Genomic DNA, 26533 nt, shown 5'->3' with positions numbered 1-26533 from the left:
AATAGAAGTCTGCCCTCCAGAAAGGCGTGTTCAGAGAGGGGGTAGACAGAGGAAGGAGGGGAGGGGGCAGTTCCTCATGATCCCAGTGACACACAGGGGTGGGGGGTGGTTTCAGGGGTTTTTTTGTTGGGTCGGGGAGGGTCTTGCAGAGAACAGGAAAGAGAGGGAAGATGCAGCCAAATGCATTATAATGGCTTCGGAGACTGACAGAGAGCTGGGACAAAAGAGTGTCCTCATCTATTCAACTTGACTGTGACAGCAGACACAACAAATGCCATCATCAGCACCCCAGAAAGCTCCATTGTAATTGAGCCGCGGCTGCATTTGACACCCAAATAAAATCTGAGGGCTATTGTTTCACTGATGCTGTTGATTTGTGTAATTAGGCAAGTTTCTGGTAGTCAAATTAATTTTGTTTGTTTATCATTTATCACCGGAAACAAAGTCAAACCTTATGTTTATCTCATGTCTCCAACTTAAATCCAGCCTCGTACGTATGCGAGTAATGACAATACACATAGATCCTCATCAGGTGTTTTTATTTTTCACTTAAATTCAAAGTAGCAAAAACGATACACAGCTGAAATATGAGACATACACAGAAACTCTAAAACATCGAAACAAAAAAAGGTGCTTCACCACTTCAAAAAAAATAAAGCTTCCTCTTCAGTTTAGCACACCTGAATGTCAGCAGACCCAACCTGAAGTGATCTGCCACACAAAGTATTTAAAAAAATAAATCAGGTATCCTTCAATAATGCTACTAAATGAGTTTTTTTTTTTTTTACAACAGTTTGACACAATATATGTATTTTTTTAACGCTGTCTCTCTGGTGAGAGTCATTGGTATTGACTCTAAAGGCATGTAAATCTCTGACAAAAGTCACAAAAAAACAAAAGATGTTATTGCTTTTTCTGAATGATCCACACTGCATATGCTTACAAGTTTTAATGTTTTTTTAGCCTTTGTCAGAAATAATAAATAAGGAAGAATAATCGGCTCATGAATAGTCTGATTGCACTTAATCCTTTAGACCCCCAAACACTAACTAGGTCTAGTATGGTAATAATACCTGTCTGATTACATAGGCAAGCCAGTATACATACAAGCAGTAATGTCAATATGTTTATACAAATGATAAAACTAAAATGTTATAGTGACAAAAGCACTACATTCTATAATACACAGGCAATCACAGATTGCAAATCTTAAGTAATAATGTCCTGCCCTCTCATTTAATCGCTGTATGTTCCCAAACTCTCAGCTTGGAGATACAATTCAAAGGGGAAAAGGTGTCGTATCACGCAGTAAAACGTTTGTCTCGATGGGAAGCAAAGGTTCACTCTACAAGACGGATGAAAAGTTCACTCGAAAGTGTTTTACTACCATCACGGCAAAGTTGCGGGATACTTCTGGTACATTCTTTCACAACACGGTCCACGCTGGTGGCTTGTTTCACTCTGCACATGTTCACATTTCTGACATTTTTCTCAGTCCAGACTAATGCTTTCATGTTCACATTCTTTCCTTCTTTAAACAATCCTCTGTTTGTCCAGGGCTTATTAAAAAAATATTGAAAGGGCAATTTCTCAAAAACAAAATTTAAAAAGCAATCTTGTACTGACAGATAGCTGTGATTGTGAATAGAACACCATTAACTGGTAAATATCTCCATTGAAAAATCCTAAGTAGGTTGCATTTTGTGCTCCAAATATTCCAACTCTTAAAGAACATCTCACAAATCCCCATACACACCAGTGAATAGGAGTCAATAGTAAACTAATTGGCACTTCTGAAATATTTCGTCTTCACTCATTTGACTGTCATCTATAAAAAAATAAAAATAAAAAAATCAATATTTTGGGAAATTATTGGATGAGACACTCGATGCCACTCGTGTTTCTGTGCGTTAAACGTAGAAGCCAGTGGCCTTCTATCACCTTGAACAAGATGCTCCCCATTATTCTCATCTAACTGTCGAATAAAACGCAAACATTTCCCCAAAATATCACACTTCTCCTTTCAAAATGTGAAGCATCACTCGATATCACACATACTTTTGGTTTGGGGCGACTGAAAACCTACAAAATAAATACCCAGTTTGGTTTGATTGGGAACATACATCTCAGTGATGCTACTGAGGCCACTGAATACATTTCTGTGTGAGAGTGAAGACATCATTGCCCACTCAAGCAGCATTTCCCTTTTAGATCATAATATATTCAGACTAATTAATAAAAAAAAAACAGACCTTACAGCACCCCCATCCTGTCTTCTCTGCTATGACCAAGATACTAAAGCACACACGTCCTCTCCTTAAAATAAAAATCCGTCGACTGCTCACTTCAAACACACAAAAAAAGGCGAGCACTGTCCTCCTGTCTGGTGTGAAGGAAGCCTTAATGCTGATGGGAGTAAGAACACAGGGAGGAGAGGCGGTTTGGCCACAAGGAGGTGCAGAGGACATGGCACGTTAGATGAGGGGCTTTTCTGACCTGCACTTTGTTATGAGAACAAAGGATGAAGTCAAAACGATGAGTCCTTTTTCTCCTGTTGTTCCTCTCATTCTTCACATAGCTAATCCATTTTTACTATGGCTGCCCTTCGCCCTGGTTGTCTCTCTCTCGCTGCCGTTGTGTGGTTCAGTCCATGTGGGGCTTCTCCACGCCACCCTGAAGGAAGACAAGGAAGGCTTGTGTTAGTAATCACTCAACTGATCCATTCAATTTTTTCCATCTAGTTACACTTGGAAGTTCAGTAATGTGTGTTAAGTTAATTGGCAAGCCTTGTGCGACTCATTTTAAGACACGAACCACACATTAGATTTAAGTCAAAACTGCAGCTGAAACCAAAATCTGTGAACTGAGATTTTCAAATTGAGTAAATATGAATCTGTTGCAGCCGGTCGAGCTCATATAAAGGCTTAGTTTAAGTGTCATAATGTGTCTTTCAGTTCCCCTTTTTATTAGATTTCTTTTCCCCTTTGGCTACTGAGCATTTGTACCATCAGAGGGGAAAGTACAGCGTGCTCATTACTCAGTTTGCCCATCGCCAAATAGTTTAAAAATACTGTGGGGGAAAAAAAAAAAAAAAAGGTCAGATATGGATTCTAAATCAACACACGCGACTGTATTGTGGTGAAAATGGTAGAATAATCAGCCATTCAGCTTTAAATCAGATCTAATAAAACCAGGACAGAGAAAAGGGGGCTTTTTAGAAAAAAAATCTTCATGGTTAATTCTGCTAAACAGATTGTTTCACTGTAACTGGCTTAAACCCAAAATGGAAAGAAAAAAGCCACCAAAAAAACAAAATTGAGGGAAAAAAGTCCCATGTCCCTCCTGATCCTTCTCATAAATGACCCGCTGGAGCAAAAGAGAGAAAAACACAGAACAAAACCACGAGTTGAGACTTGTGCCAACATTCCTCCGGCCTCATCACAAACAAAAACAACAAGTAGCAAATGACCCTCTGGTCAGCCGAGTCCTGACTGGCTCTGTGTCTCGCCACGACTGTGAAAAACAACAGCTCTTAATCTGCTTTCACGCTTTCACTGAGTCAAACTGAGGGAGTGACGGGACTCTTACTTTACAGACAGAATGAGGTGAGGCTTCTGGGCAGAAGCTTAATGAAGACATCAAAGCTGACTTGATGGGATAATTATGAAGGAAGGGGGGCGTCCAATGCTCTTTGCACGAATTTAAACCATTTGACAATGTTATCTGCGGCTGTGGTTCAGCTAAATAATTGCAAATAAAGCGTGCGTGGTGCAGGGGGAGGCTTTTGAAGTCAGCGTTTTCTATTCCAGTTAAGACAAGAGCGCAGAGGCTGATGCTGATAAATGTGGAGGGATGTTTCATGCAAATATGACAGATACAACTTAAAATGTGTCACGCAGATTCAGTGTTTGCCCCTGAATGTTTAATTTGGCAAGTTAGAAAAGCCTTTGGAAGGAGATCAAGAACATCGTGTGACTGGTTTCCACTGAAACCTGCAGCAGTGAAAGAAATGATTCAGTAGCCATTTAAACGAATAGTTTACCTCCCAGCTGAAAAGGAAGATTTCATCCCTGCTGTTTATGTACAGAACTAATATTCAGACTAACTCAATATCAAATACACCATGAATGTATTTTCATGGAAGTAACTCAATTTTATCCTACTGATTTCTTAATTTTTTTCCCAGAATTCATGCTGTCTCAGACAATGTCCAATAAACTACAAGGAAAGCTGTATTGAGAACTTTTTAACTGTCAACCAGTAGTTCCCAGGCTTATTAAAAAGCAATACACTGTTGGCTGAACTTTTGAAGTGGAGAAAACTAATCTTTAGTCGGATAAATGCAAAACTTTGGGACCCAGTTATTTGGCTCCGGAAAATACGGATTATGCTCCATGTGTTTGGAAGTTCTGTTTGCACTGATGAATTTTATTTCCTATTAAGTACATCTAATCTATTCTATTTGCTAAGTACAAGATATGAACTGTGCTCAAAATAAACTTATCAGTAGTTTGTAGGGCAAACTGTGTAATGAGGATGCTTTATCTGCAGTTTTGTTGGTGCAGATTTACTACTGACTGACAGTATTCCTTTAAGGTCTAGTAAAGTTTGACCTGATGCAGTATCAGGAAAATACAAAAACGCGTACACATCCGTCCGATCACTAAATTAGAGGATCATAAATAGTTGCAGACTTTACCATTGCGAGTTGCCGTCCTATGTTGCCCACAGTCACACCGCCTGAGAAGAATATACATGGAAGCCAGGAGCGAACGTACAAGAAGTCTGGAGATGTGTATCTAAAAGAGAAGGAAAGCAAAGCAAAGAGTCTTGGTAAATAATGATTAATAATGTAGAGTAAATAGACTGCAAGTCTCTGCAGCTGTGGTTTTTCTGCTCTGCATCTTACGCTGGAGGCAGAATGAAAACTAAATTCTCAACCCGATATAATAGAAAAATCCAATAACAACATTATTTTCAGTTAAAGTTCTGATTAGGATACGCAGAAGTTAAAAAAATAACCAAACAAAAACAATGTAGACACAATGCTGGACAGAGATCTGAGCGGAGAAAAATTATAGCCAACATGCTGGCATTAAAACAGTCTGATTCTCAGTTTCGACTTAGTAATCTCAGCATGACCTGCAGCTGTCTTTTCAGCCACTTATTCTGGGCAGCAGTTGCATATCTCAGCTGCATATTTCTGATGATGTGTCACTGGTGCAGGTAGGGGGCAGGGGCTGTAAATACACCTCAGTGCTTTTTTTGGGAAGCAGACAGACATTTCCAGGTGCTTTATCTACTGTAATCACGCCACACCTGGGTTTACTCTCACACTTCGACCAAACGATGTGGGTGTCATATGAAAGCAAAAAAAATTCTGGATGACAAAGCACTTGTGATGAATCATTTTCAAAGTTTTGTTTCATCAAAAGTGAAAACTGCACTGCAAGGCTTTCCTGAACACTGTGCTCTTGCTAACTTACTGGTAAACTCCGTTGTAGACCAGCAGCTGTGTGATCAGAGTAGCTAGGAAAGCAGTGGTGATGCCCAGGCCGAAGCCGCTCCTGGACCGGTCGAAGGTCCACCAGAGGCCCAAGGAGAGGGCAGCCAGCGTAAGAGAGAGCTGCACGTTGTTGTCGAAATCTAGTTTCTGTGTCACAGGATGTTAAGGACAAAGTCGAGAAGCCTGATGCCAGCATTAAGTTAGTTAATACGCAAATATTTGTACGACCACCGAGTTTCATCACTACCTAATGTCAAAGTGTACAACAGGTCATCGTGTTGCTTGAGATGCTAGCCAAACTAGTGGCAAATTGTTGGTGTATTTTCCTCCTATTAACTATGACAAAAAAGGCACTGAAATGATCTGAGTCCATTGCGAAAGGATACAGCACTGGCATGGTTGATGCCGACAAACACGGCGATGCACCTCATGACGCTGGCCCACTCCCTCTTGAACTTGTGTGGCTCTCCCAAATGACTGTCAAGGCAGGGATACAGCAGACCCACGACAGCTGCGAAAAAGGAACAAACAGACCAGAATTATACAAGATAAGCAGAAACTCTGCGAAACGCAAAGAGAGCAGCCGTGAGAGATTATTTGCTGAGCATGCGTTTCAATTATTAGTGACTCACTCCTACTGCGCATATGCTGAAAACCACTTACAAAAGAACTACAGATTAATTCATTAATTTTGCTTCTTCAACTTTCCATTTGTTTGACTGTGTGCAGTTTTTAGACGAGTTATTCTCCACACAGTCTGTACAGTTCAGAAAACACAAAAAAAGGAACCTAGAAGCACAAATACGTAATAAATCTGTATGTGTTTGCACAGTAATAGGGAAAAGAAACAATTAGTCAAGTAGCTGATGAGAAACTAAACAGAAAACTAATTAGAAACTTTTCAATTTGTTTACATCACTGCACAAGATAAAGTACCACATATTAGGTAAGTCCCAGTTCTTATTTATGAGGATTTGCCTTTTTTCTGAATCACTGACATCAATAAAACAAATATATTTGAATCTCAGACAGATTAAAATACATTAATTTAACATCACCTTGATCTTTAGTTAAATTATAATAGCTTGCCATATATTTTGAATTCCAAATGCCAATTCAAGAAAGTAGCTGTGTAGTTTTCAGTTTCCTCGCTGTCAAACATTAGTGTAGCTTTATATTGTATTGAAATTAAAACTCATTGGTTTGGTTAGTTAATATACACAAATTGAATCTTATGTCAAGGGGAAAATGCCTAACATTTATTGTTTCAGGCTCTTAACATCTGAAAACATGCTACATTTCTTTGTATAAACTGGGTATCCTGCTATTTTGGACTGTTTGTCAAACAAAACAAGACATTTAAAGACATTATCTTCAGCTTTGGGAGAGGAAAGAAGAGCATTTTATCAAATGTCTGACACTTAAAGAATTAAAAAGTTGCCTATTAAATTGAAAAGCAGTCACTATTGGTGGTAGGGACTAAAAACACCACAGTAAAGTTCTTCTACACTAAGTCTTGAGTATTAAATGCACCAAGTAAACACAGTTAAGACCTTAAACAAATTGCTACACGACAGAGACTTTTATAAAACACCAACTAAAGCCAACAAAACACAACATGACGTTACATCTTGTTTTTGGATTGTTTTCTGCCCTATAGCACATGGGAGGAGGAGCCATGTGAGGAAGCGGCTCTTTTTCTTCCCCCTTTTTTCTCTGACTTCCGGGTTCCTGCTCGAAAGCGTCCGCCCCCTCAGCTCACCCGTTATGACAAAAACCAATCAGAGCGCAGCTCGCCTCGTATCCGGCTGTTGCGACCAATCAGAGCGCAGGACTCTGCACCATCTGTAGCACAGTCTGTTTTTTTAATAGCTGCCTGCCAGACAAAACCATCAAGACAGAGCAACACAGCAACGCTTATATAATAGCGCGCAAAAACAATGCCGAATGACGACTAATGACCACCTGATCATACAGTAGCTGATGATAGAGGCGTTTACAAAACTGTGTTGTTATTCTGATGTACATGTGTTAAAATCGCACTATTTGGCCACCTAGTTTGGCGTGTGATCCGAATGCAGCTCATACACTCCATTTTCTGACTTCTAGCGCCTATAAATGAATGATAACTCACATGTAATGACATTATTTTGTCCTTTCCCTATTTATCTTTCTAAGGGAAAGCTGCCACACTGTAACCCCTCCCCTCTCTGCATTCCTTTATCCCCCAAAATTAGCAGTAAACTCCTGATAACCTCCAGAAACTATTCGGAACATGTTAATTTAACGCTTCCAAGCAGCACTCACCGGCTCCTGTGCCGCAGCAAGGCGGAATCCACCAGGCGGAGGAAAACAAAGTTGTCATCACCTCCTCGGGAAACAGGGTGACATTTCTTTGTATCTGCAGCAAGTTGAGCACCAGGGCGAGGAAAGCCCCGACCGTGAAGAGGACCAGACCCCGGCGGATGAGGTTGGCGGTGCGGACGTCGTGCAGGGACAGGTAGGCATTGCTGAGCACCGAGGTGATGATGGACATCATTTCTTCGGCTTTGGATGCCAACCAGTTCGCTCCAGATGATGAGTGCTTAGTTTCAGCCTTGGGTGAACAGGAGCAGCTCCAGCAGTGGTCCTCCAGTCTGGACATTTGGCACTTTTTGTAGCTAGAGAAGGTAATCGTGGTTACATTTAGACATGTATAGGGGATGAAAGTTGAAAGCTGATTCTCGCTCCTTTACCTTGATCTCCACTCGTCTTCAGTGTCTCTCCTCTCCCAGGAAGAAAACGATTTAAACCAGGATCCCTCTGCTTTGCTTCGCTGCTCTTTTCTTCTCACAAACGAGGGCTTTCAATCACCTTGTTTGTTCACATCATCATCATCAAACACGCAGAGGAGGGGGGGAAAAACACAACACAACACCACACGCACAGTGCTACTCCATTCCAGCGCACAGAGCTCATAGCAGGGACAAGAGCTTCCTCTGCAGAAAACAATCACAGCTGTGTCGGGTGAGAATCGGCAGCCAATCAGAGCGCGGCGGCTGATATGACGTGACGCCACCCCACCGCCCCCTTCGTCCGGGACAGACGCACAGAGCAGGAGGCTGGAGAGCTGAAATGAAAGTGGAAACAAGAGAGAGACACTCAAAATGGCACGAAAACGTATGCAACTCATGCTATAAAGAGCATTTGGAGAGCTGGGTGTGAAATGTGAATGCTCCAAATGCGGCATTACATCAGCAAATGTGAAGACAGAGTGATTAGAAGTGCACTAAAAACTGTAGAAGACACTAAATATCTGCAGTTTGCTGAGAAAATATGTTTTTACCATGCAGAAGTCAACCTCAATCCTCCTTGGAGAGAAGCTTTTTCCTCTCTCTTCTCTTATATAGGCAGCTTTTGGGAAATGAGGTTAGTGGCACATTTGTTTTTTTCTCATGTTGATGAAAAAGTTTAACTTTGGGTTACTTTCATAGGAGGTGTGGCTCAGGAGGAGGCTTGTACAGGCCACTGCACATCATTTAGAGATAGTGTGAATGGAAAAAAAGTTCAATGCCCGGCTGACACACTCATTCAAGGCACGACAACAACATGGGAACGGATTTTGCAAGACTCTCTATGGCCCAGTCAGAAGGTCTGTAGGTCAGCGCAATAACAAACATTCACCTACTGCATACGTGCAGTAGAAAACATACAGCTACAGACGCATGTTTTGCTTCTCTGTGTGCCTTAGGGTGCACGTACATAACATGTTATTCATTAGAAAATCAACCACACCTAAAAAACAGACAAAACTCTGCTGTGCAAACTTCATTTGAGTTGTTTCTCCTATTAGGCAAACAAGAGGTTAGAGTTAATTCATCTTAACTGTAAAAAAAAAAGTCTCCAGCTAAGACAGATGTATTTAAAATCAGCTTCTGGCACTTAGTAGAAAGCAACACCATGGTTGGATCTTTTCTTTAAATGCAAATTGACTTGCAAAACTGAGGGAAGCATCATGACCTGCAGCAAATTTGTTTAACTGAAACAGGAAGCGTATTAATCAGATAGCATTGCATTTCAATCGAATTTAATTAAAATCATTTTTTGGTGTAATTAAGAGTGATGCTGATGTCTCTGGGTGTTGTATTCATTGTTTTTTGGTAATTATGTGGCACTAAAATGCGGAATTAAAATTGATGGTGCAGGATGAGGACTGGGTTTTGTTACTCACCCAGTGTTCAGTTTCAGAGCTTGAAACCAACTGCTGGATTTATCTCGTCTTTTTATGATTGATTTGACGTGCCATGTGGAGGAGAACAATGCTCTAGTTACTGCACTGTTTGTCGAAACACCCAAGAACTATATTTGTGAAAATAGGCATGGAAACACTGTCAGCACACCAGTGAGTCTTTAGCCAGGCAGAAGGTTTGGTTCTTAAGAATGGCCGGTCCACCACTTTGGGGAGATTGGCATGGAAATTTATTGTCTCCAGAGGACAAGTCATGATGACTTTGCTGATTCCTTGACTTTTATTTTAGCACCAGAGGGAGGTCAAAGTTTTCAGTTACCATGTGAAATATATATCAGCATGCTTGATGGACTGGTACAAAATTTTGACTGAAATTTGTGGTTTCCCTACAAGGTATATCAATTAGCCACAACATTAATTAAGCTGACAGGTGAAATAAATGACACTGATTATCTTGTTACAATGGCACCAATCAAGGGGTGGGATACATTTGGCTGCAAGTGAACACTTAGTTCTGGATGTTGATGGATTAGAAGCAAGAAAATTGGGCAACATAAAGATCTGAGCACCTATGATAAGGATTAGATTTGTGATGGCTCAACGCCTGAGTCATAGCAACTTCAAAACACCCAGCTTTGTGGGGTGTTCCTTGTACGCAGTGGTTAATACCTACCAAAAGTGTTCCAAGGAGGGACAACCACTGAACTGGTGAAAGGATCATTGATGCATGTAGGGAGCAAAGGTTTGCCCATGTGGTCCAGTTCCTACAAAAGAGGATAAATTGCCAAAAACCATATGCTGGCTATGATGGAAGGTAGTTTGAATGGGCTGAGAAACATGACAAAGAGTTCAAGGTGTTACCGGGCATCTAAATTCCTCATATTACAATCGAATCAAACATTTATGGTAGAATGAAGTCAAATCCATGGAGGACCCACCTTTCAACTTCTGGCACTTAAAGGCCTCTATAGTGACAATCCATTTTTAATTGTGTTTTATAAAGTGTAAATAAAAGCAGTTGAGATATAATGATTTTTACTTCTGCCATTCATCAACCCCCCCTCAACAAAACAATGTTTACGAGCCAGAAGGGATTCTATTCAGCTGCTACATTCCCACTAAGGAACCAATAGCTGGAGAGCTCAAACTTTGTATAATCCTGCCCCCTCACTGCCTGCTGCTTCCAGGTGAACTATTCAAAGAGAGCAGCTGTTTCACAGCTCACAAGGTTTGTTTTCTTTCGACAGCTGCTACTGATGACTCTAAACTGTCTCAACCAACAAGCAAAGGACACTAAAGTTTCTGCTGTTGGCTGCAAGAGTGAACATTAGAGTCTTGATGCACTTTTGGCATCTGATGAATTCAAGATCCAATTCCTCAGCGTTCGTGTGATCTGCGGTTAATGTGACTACCATTAGCTTTTATTGTATGCACACAGTTTAGAGCTCTCTGAAAACTGTAAAGCTGAGGGACGTTTAGAGATGATGGGAACTTAAACAGTCATTTGAAACCAGTAAACAGGAACTATGTGACTTACTGTGTTTCTTTGTCTCCTGTTTTGTTTCAGTGCAACCTTAGCCTGGTCAGTGTTTTCATTTTTTGGCTTCTCTATTATCTGTGCTCACATATGCTGCCTTTTAACACAGCTGAATTCCCAATAGAGCTCTTTTCATTCATGTAGTTTTAAGATTTTGTTGTCAGAGTACAACATAGCGACTGTAATGCAACCTATTAAGACTACATGTTAACAGGCAGTCACTTCATGGCCATGTCCAAGCGGCTGCTCTCTCCGTTAAAATACTTAATTTATAACCACAACAGCAGCTTTGCCAAAAACTTGGCGACATTTCCAAGTAACATGATGAGATGAGAGAAATTTAGATGTTTCGCATACTCATTCACGTCTGTGTTGACTGATTTGCTCCGAGCTGTCAATCACAGATGCAGAGAGAGTCTTCTTCCTGAAGGGGCCATGCCCAAGAGCAACTTAGCTGCAATTAGAGCTACAGATAATGAAACAGCATGCTTAGAACAGGACTAAAACTAGAGTTTATACAGTCTTGTTTTTTTTTTAATTGAAAATTTGAAAGACACATTCTGGGGACACGTGAGGCTGTTAATAATTTGTAGAAAAGCGGCACAATATGGGACCTTCAAAGGATCTGCTGCAAACACCTTGGTGCCTGATACCACAGGACACCTTTAAAGGTCTTGTGGAGTCCAGGCCTCGACAGGTCACAGCTGTTCTGGTGGCCTTAGGTGAACCTACATGATATAAGACATTTGGTTTTAATGTTATGGCTGACCAGTGCGTACTTGAATGACTAATGATTCCCTGACCTTTCATTCAGCTCGCAGATTCCCATTTATGGTTTTGAGTGAAATATCTCGACATTTGCTCGATGGATTGCCATGAATGCACATGTTCATGGATGTGCCCATTAGGATGAATCAAGCTTTAATGATTCCCAGTTAGCGATACTTTGTGTTTAACATGCTAACAGCCTGACTGTGTCTTTGTACAGTCTCACACAGTCATGAACATGGCTGTGCTGCTCTTATTCTATTGTTGTTTTGTCTAAAGTGACTGAAAATGCAGTGAAGAGAAAGCTACTTACACTCTGTGCTTACCATGTCATCATACTATTTAAAGATAAAGCTGCTATTTCACTTCTGAAGCAGTTTCAAAATGAGTTTTGAAAAGTTAGCCTTACATATGCATGTATAAGTCATCTTTATAGATCTTACAGTTTCCAAACTATATATTCAAACTTTAAATTGGTCTCACTTGAATAGAATAAGAAGCCATTTCGGAAATGGCAGTGATAAGTGAATGCTTAAATATAAATGTCACAGCTGCACTCCACTGGAGTTGTTTCACTACTTTTTACCAAATAAATCAAGCATGAAAGTATATCAAAGGTTGAAAAGTTTACATTTGTCTACTTGGTTTCATTTCGGAGTGCTTAGAGTTGTGTTGGTGTATGCAGAAGTCTTGAACAAATACAGCATGTCTTATTGGATGAGGAGACTGTCAAAGGGGAAATTCTGTTTTTTTTTTTATACCAGAACAGGTTCCTTTTTCTTCCCCACTCATTTCATAGCTTTCTTAAAAGACGATCCTCGCTCCTGACCTCTTTACAAACACGCCGCTGCAGTCGCAAAATGACATTCAGAGACATTCACTCTGCAGTCCATAGATAATGACATCAGTCATATTTGCTCTATCCTAATTTCAGCGGGCCATGTGGTTAACACAGATAAATCGCCACAGCCTCGCACTTTTACAAAGGGAGGGGAAAGGAGGTCAAAGAGAGAAGGGTGCAACCCCAAGGGCCCAAACTACCACAACCAGCCCGGTAATCCAACAGTAGTTTTCTTCTCTGCCTCAGGACAAAAGGCTTGTCTCAGGGAAGGATGTGTATGTGTATTTTCCCCAAATGAATATGTTTCTCTGTGTAATTCTCAGCTATCCAGGTGCCTGAGGATAAAAGCCTACAGCAGCGAGTGTCTGCAGGTGTCAGAGTGTAAATCTCAGTCTTTGCTCGAGTGTTACGTGTGTGTTTATCTGCTAGAAAAAAGGGTAGCGTTGGATTTGTGACCTGAGATGACTTCCGTGCAAGAAAACTCATTACATATCTTGTTTTTAATGGGGAAAAAGAGGAAACAAGTTTAATAGTGAAGAATAGCAAGATGCTGTGGGAATTGCTGCTAGTGCTTCCACTGACAGTAACATGTGCATTAATGTGAAGGCTGAAATCACAAGTCTTATGTTCGCTAATGTGGGGCCATAATAAGCATGAAAATGACTCGGCATATAGCAAATAGCTCCTAGCAACCGACAGTGCTGGCGCTGGTGATGAGGAGGTCTGCGCCACATCAGAAGATAAAGCAGGATGCTACGACACTTCAAATGAATAGCAGATCAAGCGTGTCATAGATTATGCCGTTAGACTGGGAGGGATTTTATTATAGGAAGGGAGAGGGGAAAGCCTGCTGGAACTGCTGGCAAATTGATCTATCAAACTCGAGCTTGACAATTTTTTCCTCAATCCTGTGTGAAATTATGAAAGGAAACATCCTAATCCGCCCTCTCGGATGGTTGATTAAGACGAAAACGGGTTCAGCTTTATCCTGTTTATTCTGTCTAGTTCAGGTGTTGAAAATCAGTGCATGTATTCCTCCTTCTCCTCCTGCATAGATGCACATTTGGAAGAAAGAAATTAAAAATATTTTCATATAAATGCATCATAGATCATTGCAGCATCCATCTTTTTAATGCAAGATTAATAATCTGCATACAGCTTCTTCAGAATTCTCCAACACTGCTTTTTACTTTCTCTAATAACACTGCTTCGGTGAGTACTCTTCTGGATACCCAACCCTTTCAGTAGCTCTCTCTCTCTCTCTCTCTCTCTCTCTCTCTCTCTCACTGTGCCATGGAAGATGAAAGGGGCTTCTGGGGTATAGAGTGTATCAACCAGCTTAACAAAGGTTGCCATAAAGGCCCTGACTCTACAGCCCGAGGGCGTGGCACCAGGATTCTATCTCCTTACCCCTTTGTTCGTCAGTGCTCAGCTCTGGAACTGTTTCAGAGCAGCTCATAGCCAGATCCTATACACTTTCCGGTACAGTGTGTTTCCTTTTTCTGTGAGTATTATGGCAAAAACAGAGAGTATGTCGAGCTTATAAACAAATCTTGATTCAGAGCTACTAGCTAAGCTAAACTGTTTATATTTCTGTGAGAGTGAGTTGCATTTATTGCGGTTCTTTAGAGGAGTAGTTTTTCTGCTTTTCTTGCCTTGAGGTAAATGAGAAGGCTGATCCCACTCTCATGTCTGTACTGTAAATATGTCGCAGTCAGTTTGGCTCAGTGTAAACACTGGGAATGGGAGGAAACAACTAGCCTGGCTCTGCTGAATTGTTGTTTTCACAGGGATTAACAAGCTTTTCAGGTGTGGGTAGGCGTAATTCCGTACCTCAGGAGAGAACCAGGCTAACAGTTTCTCCTGCTTCCCACTTTTATGCTAAGCTAAGTTCCCCATCTGCTGGCTATGGCCCTACATTTTCTTAGCATCTCTTCTAAGTCATGAGTATATTTACTGCTTAACATTGATATACAACACTATGCATAGCTTTGGTAACATTATACATCCATCAGCCTGAATGTAATCCGCATCATGGCCCCAAACATGCAGCTAACATTATAAAGAACAAAATGCAACGCTGCAACAGATGGTGAAGCACACAGACCCTGATCCCAACATCATGGAGTCAGTCTGGGATTACATGAAGACACATAAGACACCAAAACAGATTAGATCCACAAAAGAACTGTGCCAAGTTAAAAACTGCACTCAAGTGTACCGAGGAGAGCTGTTTATATTGATGCATTTTGGATTTTCTGCCCTTTGCAAGTTAATTGCCAAATAAAAACTGTTCATGAGATTATTTTTCGGAGCATCTCCACTTTAATTTTCAGTGCCGAAACCTTTTGCACGGTGCTGTACAGCCTTCACTGTTTCGTCGGTTATGATAAACTGCCTACAGCTCTCTGTGAGCTTCCCAATGCTAATCTTATTACTGCCTTTGACCTTTTAATAGCTGTTTCGCTTTGAACGGAAAGGACTTCAGTTTATTATCTTTCTTTCAAGGAAATTGCACCAAGGTGATAAGTACTGTACGTACAGCAGGAATGGTGGCTGTATTTTGAACTGCTTTATGAGTTTTGTGCAGACTGGAAACAAATGACGCAACAGCACAATCTCAACACATTTCACACCGTTAAACCAGCTGTATTTGACAAAGTCTGAACATTATCAGCAGAATAAAGGTAGTATTTTGTTGCAGGGCAATTGTACAGATCGCAGCATAGGTGTTTGTGATATTCCCCCCCGTGTCTGGCATGTTAACACAAAAGCTCTATTCAAGCCTGCAACACCAGAAGTGCTCATGAACAGCACAGTTCCAACAGCCATGAGGATCCTAAATGATCCCCGGCTGTCCACTCAGGTGTCATTCTAGACCAATCACAGCAGCTCATCAGTGTGGGTTCATCTGTGTAGAATGAGCGACAGAGTGACTTTGTTAAAAGGTGGAACAATTAGCCTGTCCAAAAATGCTCCTCACGTGTTTCCCTTCGAGCTCGGCGGCGCAGAGACAGAATTTAGTTATGATGTCATCCACAGACAAATCCTGCAGTTGCTTCACAGACTGTGAATAATTGGACAACTCACCAGGCGAGCAGCCGCGGTGATTTCACTGTCGTACGGGCACATGACTAATAGCTGATGAAGCTCCTTTGGTTGAAATGTCTTGGTGAGAAAGTCTGCCCATGGCCCAGTTAATGAGCGGTGCCACCAGGACTGGCACTGGCTGCATGCAGAGCAGAGGACACTTTAATTCACCATTCATCTTCACTTTTTTGTTCCGAGGCCGGTTTTGCTCAGCAGCTACAATTTGCAGCTCATTCCAGAAACATTATGTTACTGTTTATTTGCCTTATTTGGCTCACAATTCCCCCAATTCACATCTCATATTAGTTGCTTGAGCTGTGTGCTATTGTCCTTTCATGATGTTCATGCACACATTTTGTAATGATGCATCATATATTGTTATTTTATTTTGTAGGCCTGAACACTTCTCACCATCATAGTTATCCTGCTATTGTCACACACACACTGAGTAGCCATGTGACTATTTTGCTTCCGTTCTGAAAGTTAGATTAGAAGATGATTGTCAGTTTCATTTTTATATATAGACCTGAAGCCAGGAAGCCACAAGAAATGCAAATAGGGTGGCACCGAAAGCTTTAAAGCTAAACTAACAGTCTGATTACAGCTGTTTGATGAAATTAATGAACTCAGGTACTTTCAAACTTAGCCTGATTAACTGTATCAATGTGATTAAAAGACTGCTGGTTGTACTTTCTCGTTTAACCGACAAATATATGAATTATATTATTGATCTCATGCAATTCTCTGCCTTTCTATTTTCAAAAATTTCAAACTAACTCAATAACACAATTCCCTTTAAAGCTCACTTTCCCCTCTTTTAACTTGTTTTCATCAACAGTTCTCTTATAAAGTTGACTAGCAGGTTATTAAAATGAACTTGAAGCCAGTCATTTTGGATCACCCCACCTTTACCTGAATCAACCTCTCCTTGAGCAGTCTGCAGCTGCAGCTTAATGTTTAACATTCTGTGGTCGCCTCATATCAGGGGAAGTGCTGAACACCCTGTTGCCAAAGAGGATTAGTGTGGGAATAAACGTGTAAAAGTTAAAAAGCAAACTCACCTTGTTTACTGTTCTCGGACAGTTTCCAGTTGACCCCATTTTCATGCGGAGAAAAACAACATCATTGCTGGAATAAAGTGTGACATACTTTTGAAAAGCTGGAAACTATTATGTTGAGATTTTGATAAAAACATGATAAATTTATTGCAAGAATGTGACAAACAAAGCAAATAAACTGTGTGTAAGTTGTACAATAGTGACGAACGAGTTGAGCAAATAAGGATTTCTGAACATTTTTTTTGGTATTTTTGAAAATTCTTCAGCCAAAATAAATGGTTAGGCCAAAAAAACATTTTTTTTTTGTTTGAGATGTCCTGCTCTCCTGATGTTTCATAGTTCAAAGCCTTGATGTCGCTGTTTGATTATGCCACTTCTTATCACTTCTGCCACTCGCTGACCTCTTGTGATTATGAAAGTCACGGATTGGCTGAAGAGTTGAACAGTACGTCTCATACAACTACTCCTACCATTGTCCTTGTTGGCCTGCGCTGCACTTGTCACAGCCGAAGCCTTGACGCATTCTGAAGCATGTGATCTTCTTTTGTTTGCAGTCGTGTCTTCAGCCTTGAGTCATGGCACTGCTTTTCAACCAAATCCCCTAAAGCGAGGAATGGATTTTTGAAGTGACAATATTTTAATTTTTTATTTGCACAAAAGCACAAAGAAATCTCCAGTGATAACTGCTGATAAATTGCACCTTTTTTTTTTTAAAGAACATAAGCAGTTTTATCTAAAATTAACAAATAATCAATAAAAATGCCAATTGAAAAGCAAATAATCTAATAAAAATGCTCATTTATGTTTGTGGAGGGGCATTTTATTTGTACATAACACAAGGATGGAATGAATGAATACTATTGATAGATGATATTATCATTGTCTTCAGCTCAAAGGAATCACATTTCATTCACAACATATATCAAACAGACACACAAGGTGACACAACTAACATCCATCCATCCATCCATTCTCTATACACCGCTTTTTATTTAAAATAATGATCATGACAACAGAATTAGCTAAAATTCATTATTTATATCTCTAACTTGTCCCTTTCTGCCCCTTTTTTCCACTCGTTTGTGTCATTTCCACGCAGAAAAACTTTAAACTTTGAGATACAGCTTCAATATTTTTTGCTTGATTGTATCCAATAATTATTTATATGTTCTAAAAAGTGCTTAAGATAGTTATAGGAATATGTTATTATGTTTACTTATTGTCTTCCAGGCTTCTTATCTACAACTATATGGTGTTTTTGTACTCTGTGACTGATAAAGAGCTGCAGTTGTTGCAGCCAGTATGACCATTCTAATATTTCTGACAAGTTGCGATGGTGTTCAAGTATTGGTGGCTTTATCTGTAAGATAACAGACAAAAATACAAGACTTTATCAGGAGAAAAGTGCTTCCTAACGCTGCAGTTTGTTGTATTTTATGGTCTCCGAGCTCTGTTGGGAGGAACATATAAAGCAGTGCAGTGTCCTCCTAGTGGTGGGCTCAGGTAAAGCACAGAGTTGTACTTTTACAGATAACCAGCAGATGGCGGCCACACAACAGCCAATAAAAGTATAATTGAAATGCTTTTACTCGTATTTGGTATTTACCTGCTTTCGTAATGTTCTAACCACATGGTTGAGTTTTTGGCTGCAAGATTATATGCACGCAGCTGTTTTAGATTTTCAGAGTTTATCATTTTCTTTGCGCTTTAGTGAACAGTCTCAGTGAGAATCGAGGCAGCAGAAGTTGAACAGCTTGAACTTCAGTTTGGCTGCAAAATTAGGAGAGAGTTAAATATGTGACAAACTTTCTGAGGCTCACTGGCACTTTTACACAAGCTGATTAATCATTTGTATGCTCGCTGCAGCTCTTAAAGTGAAAATTAGGGGTCATTTCAGAATCAGAGGACATTTACTTCCCACCCATCAAATTTCAAATGATCTGTGTAAACAATACTAAAACATGCAGTTCTTGTGTAAATGTGCATGTCCCGAGAACAGCTCTAAAAAATAGGAGAAAAGAATATTTGAAAGTATTTTTAGAAATACCTAATAAGTTGGAGTTCCCCCTAAAATGGCATTTTTCTGTTGTCCCACCCCCCTCATGACCAGATTGAATCTCAAATAAAACAGTTAAAGTGAGATTTAAATCTCCTTTATTTGGTATTTTTTCATTGATGTCTCTTATAATTGTGGGAACATTTTTTAAAAATCAGAGTACTATCTTACATATAATTATTATGCATGAAACGTGTCCCACAACAACCTTTTAGCTGGTAGAAGAAGAAAACAGTGGATCACATGATACACTAGAATTATCATCAATCATAAAACAGTTTTCTAAAAGAATGGATAGAGCAAAGGTATGTCCTCTCTTCTATTTTTCATATTTTCAGGACATTATCAGGACATTATCATGGCATGTTATTAGGATAAGACAAATTCTTTTGAAAAAGCTAACATTAGCATGGATTAGCAACCCTGTTACTGTGATTAGAGTAGGGTCAGCAAACAACAAATAAAACATGGAATAAAATGGTGCCACTGATGTGTAAGCTGAGCTATTCAAACATCTGATTTAGTTTGTTACCTATTATTGATGACTTTGTTGCAATATGTATTTTTCAAAAATTTTGAAGCCCAAATTTCCTCCAGTTCTGGAATGACTCTAATACAGGCAACACTGTCACTTAGCTACAGCCAGTGTTCAAAAGGTGTTCCATTTTTCCTTGCAGGTGTAAGCGGACATTTCAGATTTTGAGCCATTCTCTCCCTCAGCTCATTTTAAAGATTCCAGGAGGGTCCACAGAGGTGACAGACGATAACAGCTCGCCTGGCGGCCAGAGAGGTCAAAGAAAAGTGACTCTCCTTTGCAGTGCTGAATCCAGAGTGTATAGTACCTGCGAGTGAATTACATTGACAGGGATAACATGTTCTAAAAGCACACTCATACGATCTGTCCCTGCCGTTGAAGTCAAATCTGTTCTTCACAGATTGTTTAATCGATACAAACTGTTTTGTTCTTTTTTACTCACAGTGAAAAATAGGACACATCCTCCTTTCCTCTTGAAGCTATGCAGCCACAATTGTTTTGTTATTGCATTAGCAGGTAAATTGCTTCTACTTAGTCTGTCATTATAATCCCTTTTCCTCATAGATCTATTAGTTGGCAGTTTGCCGGGCAATTTAAAATCATGAAACAAGCGAAATGCTAATGGCTGCTGGCTATCCAGTAATTGCTGGCAATTATTACAAAAGTTCTCTTGTCATTTAATTGCAGATAATGAAATCACGAGATAGTGAAACAGGGATGATAATTTCAGTGAATATACATATCAAAAACCCTACCTTCACCATGAAGTGGGCCTGCTTGACGTCACCGCACACTGAGTAGGAAAATATCCCATCTGACCAAAACAGTGATGCTGACCGGCTGAACAACCACTTTTTTGTGGTTCGAAATCCTCACATGACATCTGTGGAAACTCATTTGCATCATCACGCTGTGCAAAAGTGAAGCAGGCGCATCGCATTTTTCTTTATGTTCCATTAATAAGTCAGCCGAGCCTCGCTGTGCCACACTGCTGTGACTCTGAAAGGGGCACGACTTTCATCAATGCCTGAGTGCTTGTGAGTCGAGCCGAGGAGAATCTCTTTTGGTTGGTAAAGCCCCCGAAGGTAGAGCTGAATCCAGAAAGTCAAACAGAGACTCAGCTGTGTTACGTTTAACACCCACTTGAAGCGTCTCAATGTACACGGGGAGAACTGTTCCAGCCTGGGATCAGAGGGTAGTTACATTATGCATGTGTGCAGTCTGTCATTAATCATCCCCAGCAAACAGAAGGAAAAATGAGCTGAGAAATGTCGTCAGTGCCACGTATGGCAGCGCATATTATCAAAGTCCTTGAGACGGGAGAAAGTTTGAAGAAATGAGGGACGGTACTTTAATAGATTAAAGAGGAATGAAGATGATTATGCTCTTTAATCAACTTAGAGGTTATTAACAGATCGTGGAGATTACACGTGTTAAGAACAGTCATCGGAAAATTGAAAATAAAGTCCTGCGGGATTCTCATTCTCTGCTAATTAAAAGTGGGAGCCTCTCAGTCAAAGGTTTGACAATAATACTTGGCAATTTACTGGAGTATTCCTTTCCATATTTCAATTGTCTTGCCTCAAAGCAGACTGGCGTGTTGTTTTGAGAACAGAGGTGCCAACGAGGTCAGCTCCAGCAGGATATCAGCACCTGAGCTGAAGTTTTATGAACGTTCACTCAAGTTCACTTGCATTCTACATTTCAAAGAGTCTGCTATAATGAGAAAAAGTCGGGCTGCTCAGATATGATCATTCCCAATATATGTGTACTCGGTTCTCCCTACTTTGCAATGGTGTATATTTTTATATTTTGAGTATATTTACATAATGACCAAAATCTCTGCAGGTTCATCAGTTTGCTTGACACCTCCTCACTGAACTGAATGCACAACAAAACAAAGCAGCAGCATCTTTAGTAAGAAGGTCACATGTACACTGCAAAAACTCAATATTTTACCAAGTTTGTCTGTCTTATTTTAGTCAAAATGTCTCATCCCACTTAATTCAGGATAAATTCACTTAACAAGTGACATTTCAATGAGATGGAGGGACTTGTTTTAAGACAATGCATCTTAAAATTCTGGTTAAGTCAAACCATCTTGAAATTATCTTGTTTTGAGTTGTATTTTACAGGAAAACTCAAAATAAGTTTAATACATCTCAGATTAGGAGCTTACATGAAAGCAAAATTCTATTTTTGAGTGAAAAACTGCTATTTTCTAACATGTCTGGCTTATTTTAAGACACCTAAGGTTGACATTCCTGGTAAAATACAGCTTAAACTAAGTTTTACAAGCTAATTTTAAGATATCAGTATTCTAAATATCATCTTATTTCAAGAAATCTCGCCAGGCCATTTTTCAATTGTTCTATTTGCAGATTTTTTCACTTATTTCAAGGTAAAAGTTCCTTGAAATAAGCTTGTTTTTCTTGTTTCGAGAGGGACGTTTTTTGGACTGTATAAGTAACACCACTGATTGTTTCATTAAGTGTTTCATTAAAATATTTGCCAGTGAGCAAGTGTGCCCACCACCAGGGTGCTGCAACACCTGAATGCTATATTAAAGCCTCTACACGGTCATAGTCCACCCACACAAGTTTTCGCTTATGATGTCTAATTAGTCCTCTTCTGATCTCTGTGTGCACAAATACAGCTCTCTCACATTCCTGTCTTTCTGAAGCAGCTATAGAACTCATCCTACAGAGTTTTTTTTTTTTAAATTGCCATTAGGGCGCAGTTTGGTGACATTACATAAGCACAGCAGAGGCCTCATCAGCTGGAGTAAGCTGCATTCAGAACATGAAAACCTTCCAGATATTCTGACTCGGCACCATTAGCCTTGTAGTCATTTAATTAGCTGCCTTTGTGATGGCATATGTTTGATTTAGTTCATTAACAAGTAAAACTACCTCATTTTGGTTTGCCAGAATTCATTGTATTAGTTGGATTTGAGGTGTACAAACATCATAACCTGTCATATATATATTCCCTCATTTGGTGTCTTGATTATGATAATGGTATAAGGGCGCTTTCTAACATATTCATCTAAAATCTCCCATAGGTTAAGGCCATAGCATGTGATTTACATAATTTCCATACTTATCAAATTATTCAGTGACCCCTCGTGCCCTATGGATCGAGGGAATGTCATTCTGGAAGAGGCCACTCCCATCATTATAGAAAAATTAAATCATAGAATAAAGATGATCGCTCAGGATAAATTTGTATTGATTTACTGCGATTTCTTCTCTCTAAGGAGACAAATGGGGCTCAAACGATACAAATAAAATGCCTCCCATAACATAAAAGAGCCATCAGACCCTTTTACTGAAGGGCTCAAAGTTTTTGGTTTTTCCATTAATTTGTCACTCGTGTACCCGAAGCCCTTGTGGCTTTAATTACCATTTTTCCAGCGGAGACACATTCTGCAACTTAACCTGTTCACCGTTTTATTGGAGTATTTCAGAAAAAAATAACAAAGGAATCAAGAAAGTCCTACTCTCTGCCAGCGATCCTACAGTGCAATTTACAGCTCACTATAGCGTAAAGCATTAAACACAGCACAAGAATTAAATAGACATTATTCACAGACAGTCTGATTCATCATAGCAGGCTAAGCACAGATGTAATTAATAACACTAATGATGGCACAGTTCCATTCAGTGTCCTAGGAACCAAATAGAAGTGAAAAAGTACAATCTCAGTCAAATAAGGCCACTTACAACACCTGTAGATGTCCATTAATGGTTATTTAATTTACTTATTTATGGAAATAAACAATCATGGCTCATCTTTAAATACATTAAAGACAAATAACAAGAATCTTTGGTGAGTTTTATCTCACTTACAACTCATGCTGGGAACTATGTTACCCCTTTTTGTTTAACAAATGAATGAGATGAGTGTATCTCAGCAATGCATTCATTCAACTCAGCGTGAAATTGGTCTGAAATTTTAATCAAGAGGCTGAGTTAACTTAAAAACAACAAAATGTATCTATCATTTTGTTTGAAGCGGTACAGAAAGATAGCAAGGTGTTTAGAAGAAGTAATCTGTCAATATTTCCTCATACACAAGCAATAAGCATTAAGGCTTTGACATTTCTGCCCGGAGCTCCCCAAAGGCACAAAGCAGGTTAAGGTGTCATGTTAGAGTTCATGTGGGAGGACACCGTCTGTCTCACGATCTGCCCGGGCTAGATTGTGTGTTGAGGATGTCAGACATCACACCCCTTAAATGAAACACATCCATGCATCACCTCAGCAAATAATACAAGTTTCCCGTTGTCACAAGTTGCCCTCTGCATATCACATCACAAAGCTGGAAAACCAAACAAGACCTGACAAATCAGTCCCAGTGTGTGCACAGAGCCATCGGTCCTGCAGTGTTTGTGTCAGGGCCCCTTCATGATCGGAGCTGTGCAGTCCCTCTTCCCTCGGCGAGGCAGCCAACCCTGATGCGCATCAGTAGCAGGTGCAGAAATGCTTTACTTTTGATCTCTCCACGGAGTGCCTTTCTATGATTATCTCCAGCTCGCTGCCTTTGATTCATCTGCTGTTACGCCGTGGAATCCATCTATTTAGGTCCATCTACTGCGTGGCTTTCCTTGTGTTTTCAAAAGATCACTGTGGTGGAGAGCAGACGGGAACAGCGTGCCACCTACGCTCCTTTTATACAAAGAAATACATTGTGAGAATTCAAAATAGCCACTTGTGTAGGCATTTGTGAGCAATGCTGTGTTTGAGCGGAGTGAATTGCAAAGAAACATCAATATAAATTAGATTTTTGACAACATCCTCATCAAAACTGAACAGCTGAACACTAAAAACCCCACTGTGGTCATTGATTAAACCCCTGAAAACCAATTTCTCTGTATCAAAATGATATATTTAGAAGGTTTTTCATGTGAATGATCCGTTTTACCATTCCTTCTTCTATCTTAATGCAGCTCGAGCACACCGGCTCACCTACAATTCTGTTCAGACACTGTAAAACTACTCTACACTACACAATGGCAAGTTGTAATAGTGGAGTATTTCAGCCCAGAGACCAAGTCTGAGCTCCAAGTTTGTTGTGTATAAAACTCCAAAAGTCTAGATCTGTGCTTTTGAGCTCTTCATCTATACGCTGCAGCCTCATGTCATGGTGTTGATTGCTTATTTTGTTCTTGAGGTGTCCTCGAGCATTTATAAAAATACAATAAGGACAGGCTAAGAAGGTAAAAAAAAAAGATTTTCAGTGGTCTCTCACCCGCTCAGAAACCTGGTATTGTAACTGTTCTGTATATGCAGTTAAAGTTATAGTCAAATTATATTTTTTTTTGCAAATTATCCTGAAGAATTCAATGATTTTCCTGGAGCACAGAATATGTGAATCAATGATAACTGGGGAAAAAAAGGCAATTAAAAAGCTTTTATTGATTGTTGAGACCAAAAACCAGGAACAAAGGTGAAACAGCCTCCCTGCCGGGGTTTTGAATTTATTCTCATTAAAAGCAGATTGTTGCTGAGCAAATGAGCATTTGGGTTATGGCTTTGGTAAATTCTGGAAATGTGCGAGGGCTGCCAAAACCGAGCAGAGCCAAAACTGCAGAGAAGGTGCTGAGCTAGTTTCTGCTGTTTTTTTTCTTTTTGCGTTTGTGCTGGTGGCAGTGGTGAGGAGTGTGTGTGTTTTCGTGTTTTCGTGTGTGTGATGTTTGTGTTTTGCCCCTAAGTCAGAACAGAAGCATTGAAGTCATACTGCCATGCAGATGGGATTTTTATCCTCACTGTCTCCAGAATTTACATGGAGTCCTACAGCATTTAGCAGCACAGAACAATTTGAAGCATGTTGAAGCTCTACTGTAAAATTTGCATATATATGTAAAAGAATATTCTGTAATGACATGCAAACCTGATTGGAAATTACTTTTACTTACTGCGCTCTCACGTACAGCCAAGAGAAGAAATGACAAGGTTTTTTTTGCGTAAATTTAATAGAATCCAATATATGAGCAGCTCTTCATCATAGACATGAGTCTGAAATATTATTATTATTTCCAGCTTCTGGTAAGAATCAATAATTGCCCTGCAGTTAAACACATCAAACGGCCTCATTACTGCTGACACAGATAGTGGCTTGGCTTTGGAGTGAGTCTTTTTGCATCTTCAGTCTCTGCATCCTAAATTTTTTACCCACTAAAGAAATGTCTCCACAGATGTTTGTATATGTTCTGCAGATTTTTTCTGTTGTCTGTATTTTGGTGTCTGTGTACAGGTTTCAGAAAACTGAACAAGTGATCTGTAAGTTCCCAAATTGACAGTGAAAGTGTGTAATTTTAGCCACAATCAGAAGTAGGAAGTTACCAGATGTGTTCCTGCCTTTTCATCTTCAGTGTTTTATTTTCTCTCATGTTGCTCTGCTCCCTGTGCTTAAGGCCATTTGCAGCGAGGCAAAAAGCTTCTTCAGCAGCCCAAATGAAAGACTTTTTTTGTGAGCAGAAGCAGAAAAAAAACCTCACTTAGAATCCTTTCTGTATTTATCTTTGTTATTGTGAGTACAGAAAGAAGGAACTCTGCCGCGTTCAGGGTCTGTCATTTCCTTTTTCTTTCTTTTTTCTGTCTTTCTTTCTTTTCTTTTTACAAATTCCAATATGACTTGACCAGACAATGGCTGATGTAAACCAGAGCACCATGACAGTATTTCAGATTGTGTCATAAAACATTTATCAGTTTTTTTTGTATATATATAAATAAAATGAATGAGAGGAAAGGAAATTTTCATTTCTTCACAGAAAGTCAGTTTTACTCTGTTCAAAGGATGTGCCTTTTAAAATCCATCATTAAAATATTACTTCATGCTCCACTCCATTAGTTCTGATTGGACTGGTCCTAAAATACCCCTATTTTTGGGCCAAAACTGTTTCTGTCTTG

General features: G+C 39.8%; 1 protein-coding gene across 1 annotated transcript; it reads right to left on the bottom strand.

Moving 5' to 3' along the window:
• Positions 1 to 522: 522 nt before the first annotated feature.
• insig1 (insulin induced gene 1) lies at positions 523 to 8969 on the bottom strand. Its single transcript, XM_022207003.2, has 7 exons — positions 8832 to 8969; positions 8242 to 8615; positions 7814 to 8166; positions 5893 to 6017; positions 5487 to 5653; positions 4700 to 4799; positions 523 to 2673 (listed from the first exon to the last, which is right to left on the bottom strand). The coding sequence occupies exons 3-7, from the start codon at positions 8148 to 8150 to the stop codon at positions 2644 to 2646; spliced, it is 759 nt and encodes a 252-aa protein (XP_022062695.1). The 5' UTR covers positions 8151 to 8166; positions 8242 to 8615; positions 8832 to 8969; the 3' UTR covers positions 523 to 2643.
• Between the last annotated feature and the right edge of the window lie 17564 nt (positions 8970 to 26533).

Source organism: Acanthochromis polyacanthus, chromosome 20 (genome assembly GCF_021347895.1).
Source record: "Acanthochromis polyacanthus isolate Apoly-LR-REF ecotype Palm Island chromosome 20, KAUST_Apoly_ChrSc, whole genome shotgun sequence".
Classification (NCBI taxonomy): Eukaryota; Metazoa; Chordata; class Actinopteri; family Pomacentridae; genus Acanthochromis; species Acanthochromis polyacanthus.
The sequence above is the reverse complement of the archived record's forward strand: the minus strand, read 5'-3'. Positions and strand labels throughout refer to the sequence as shown.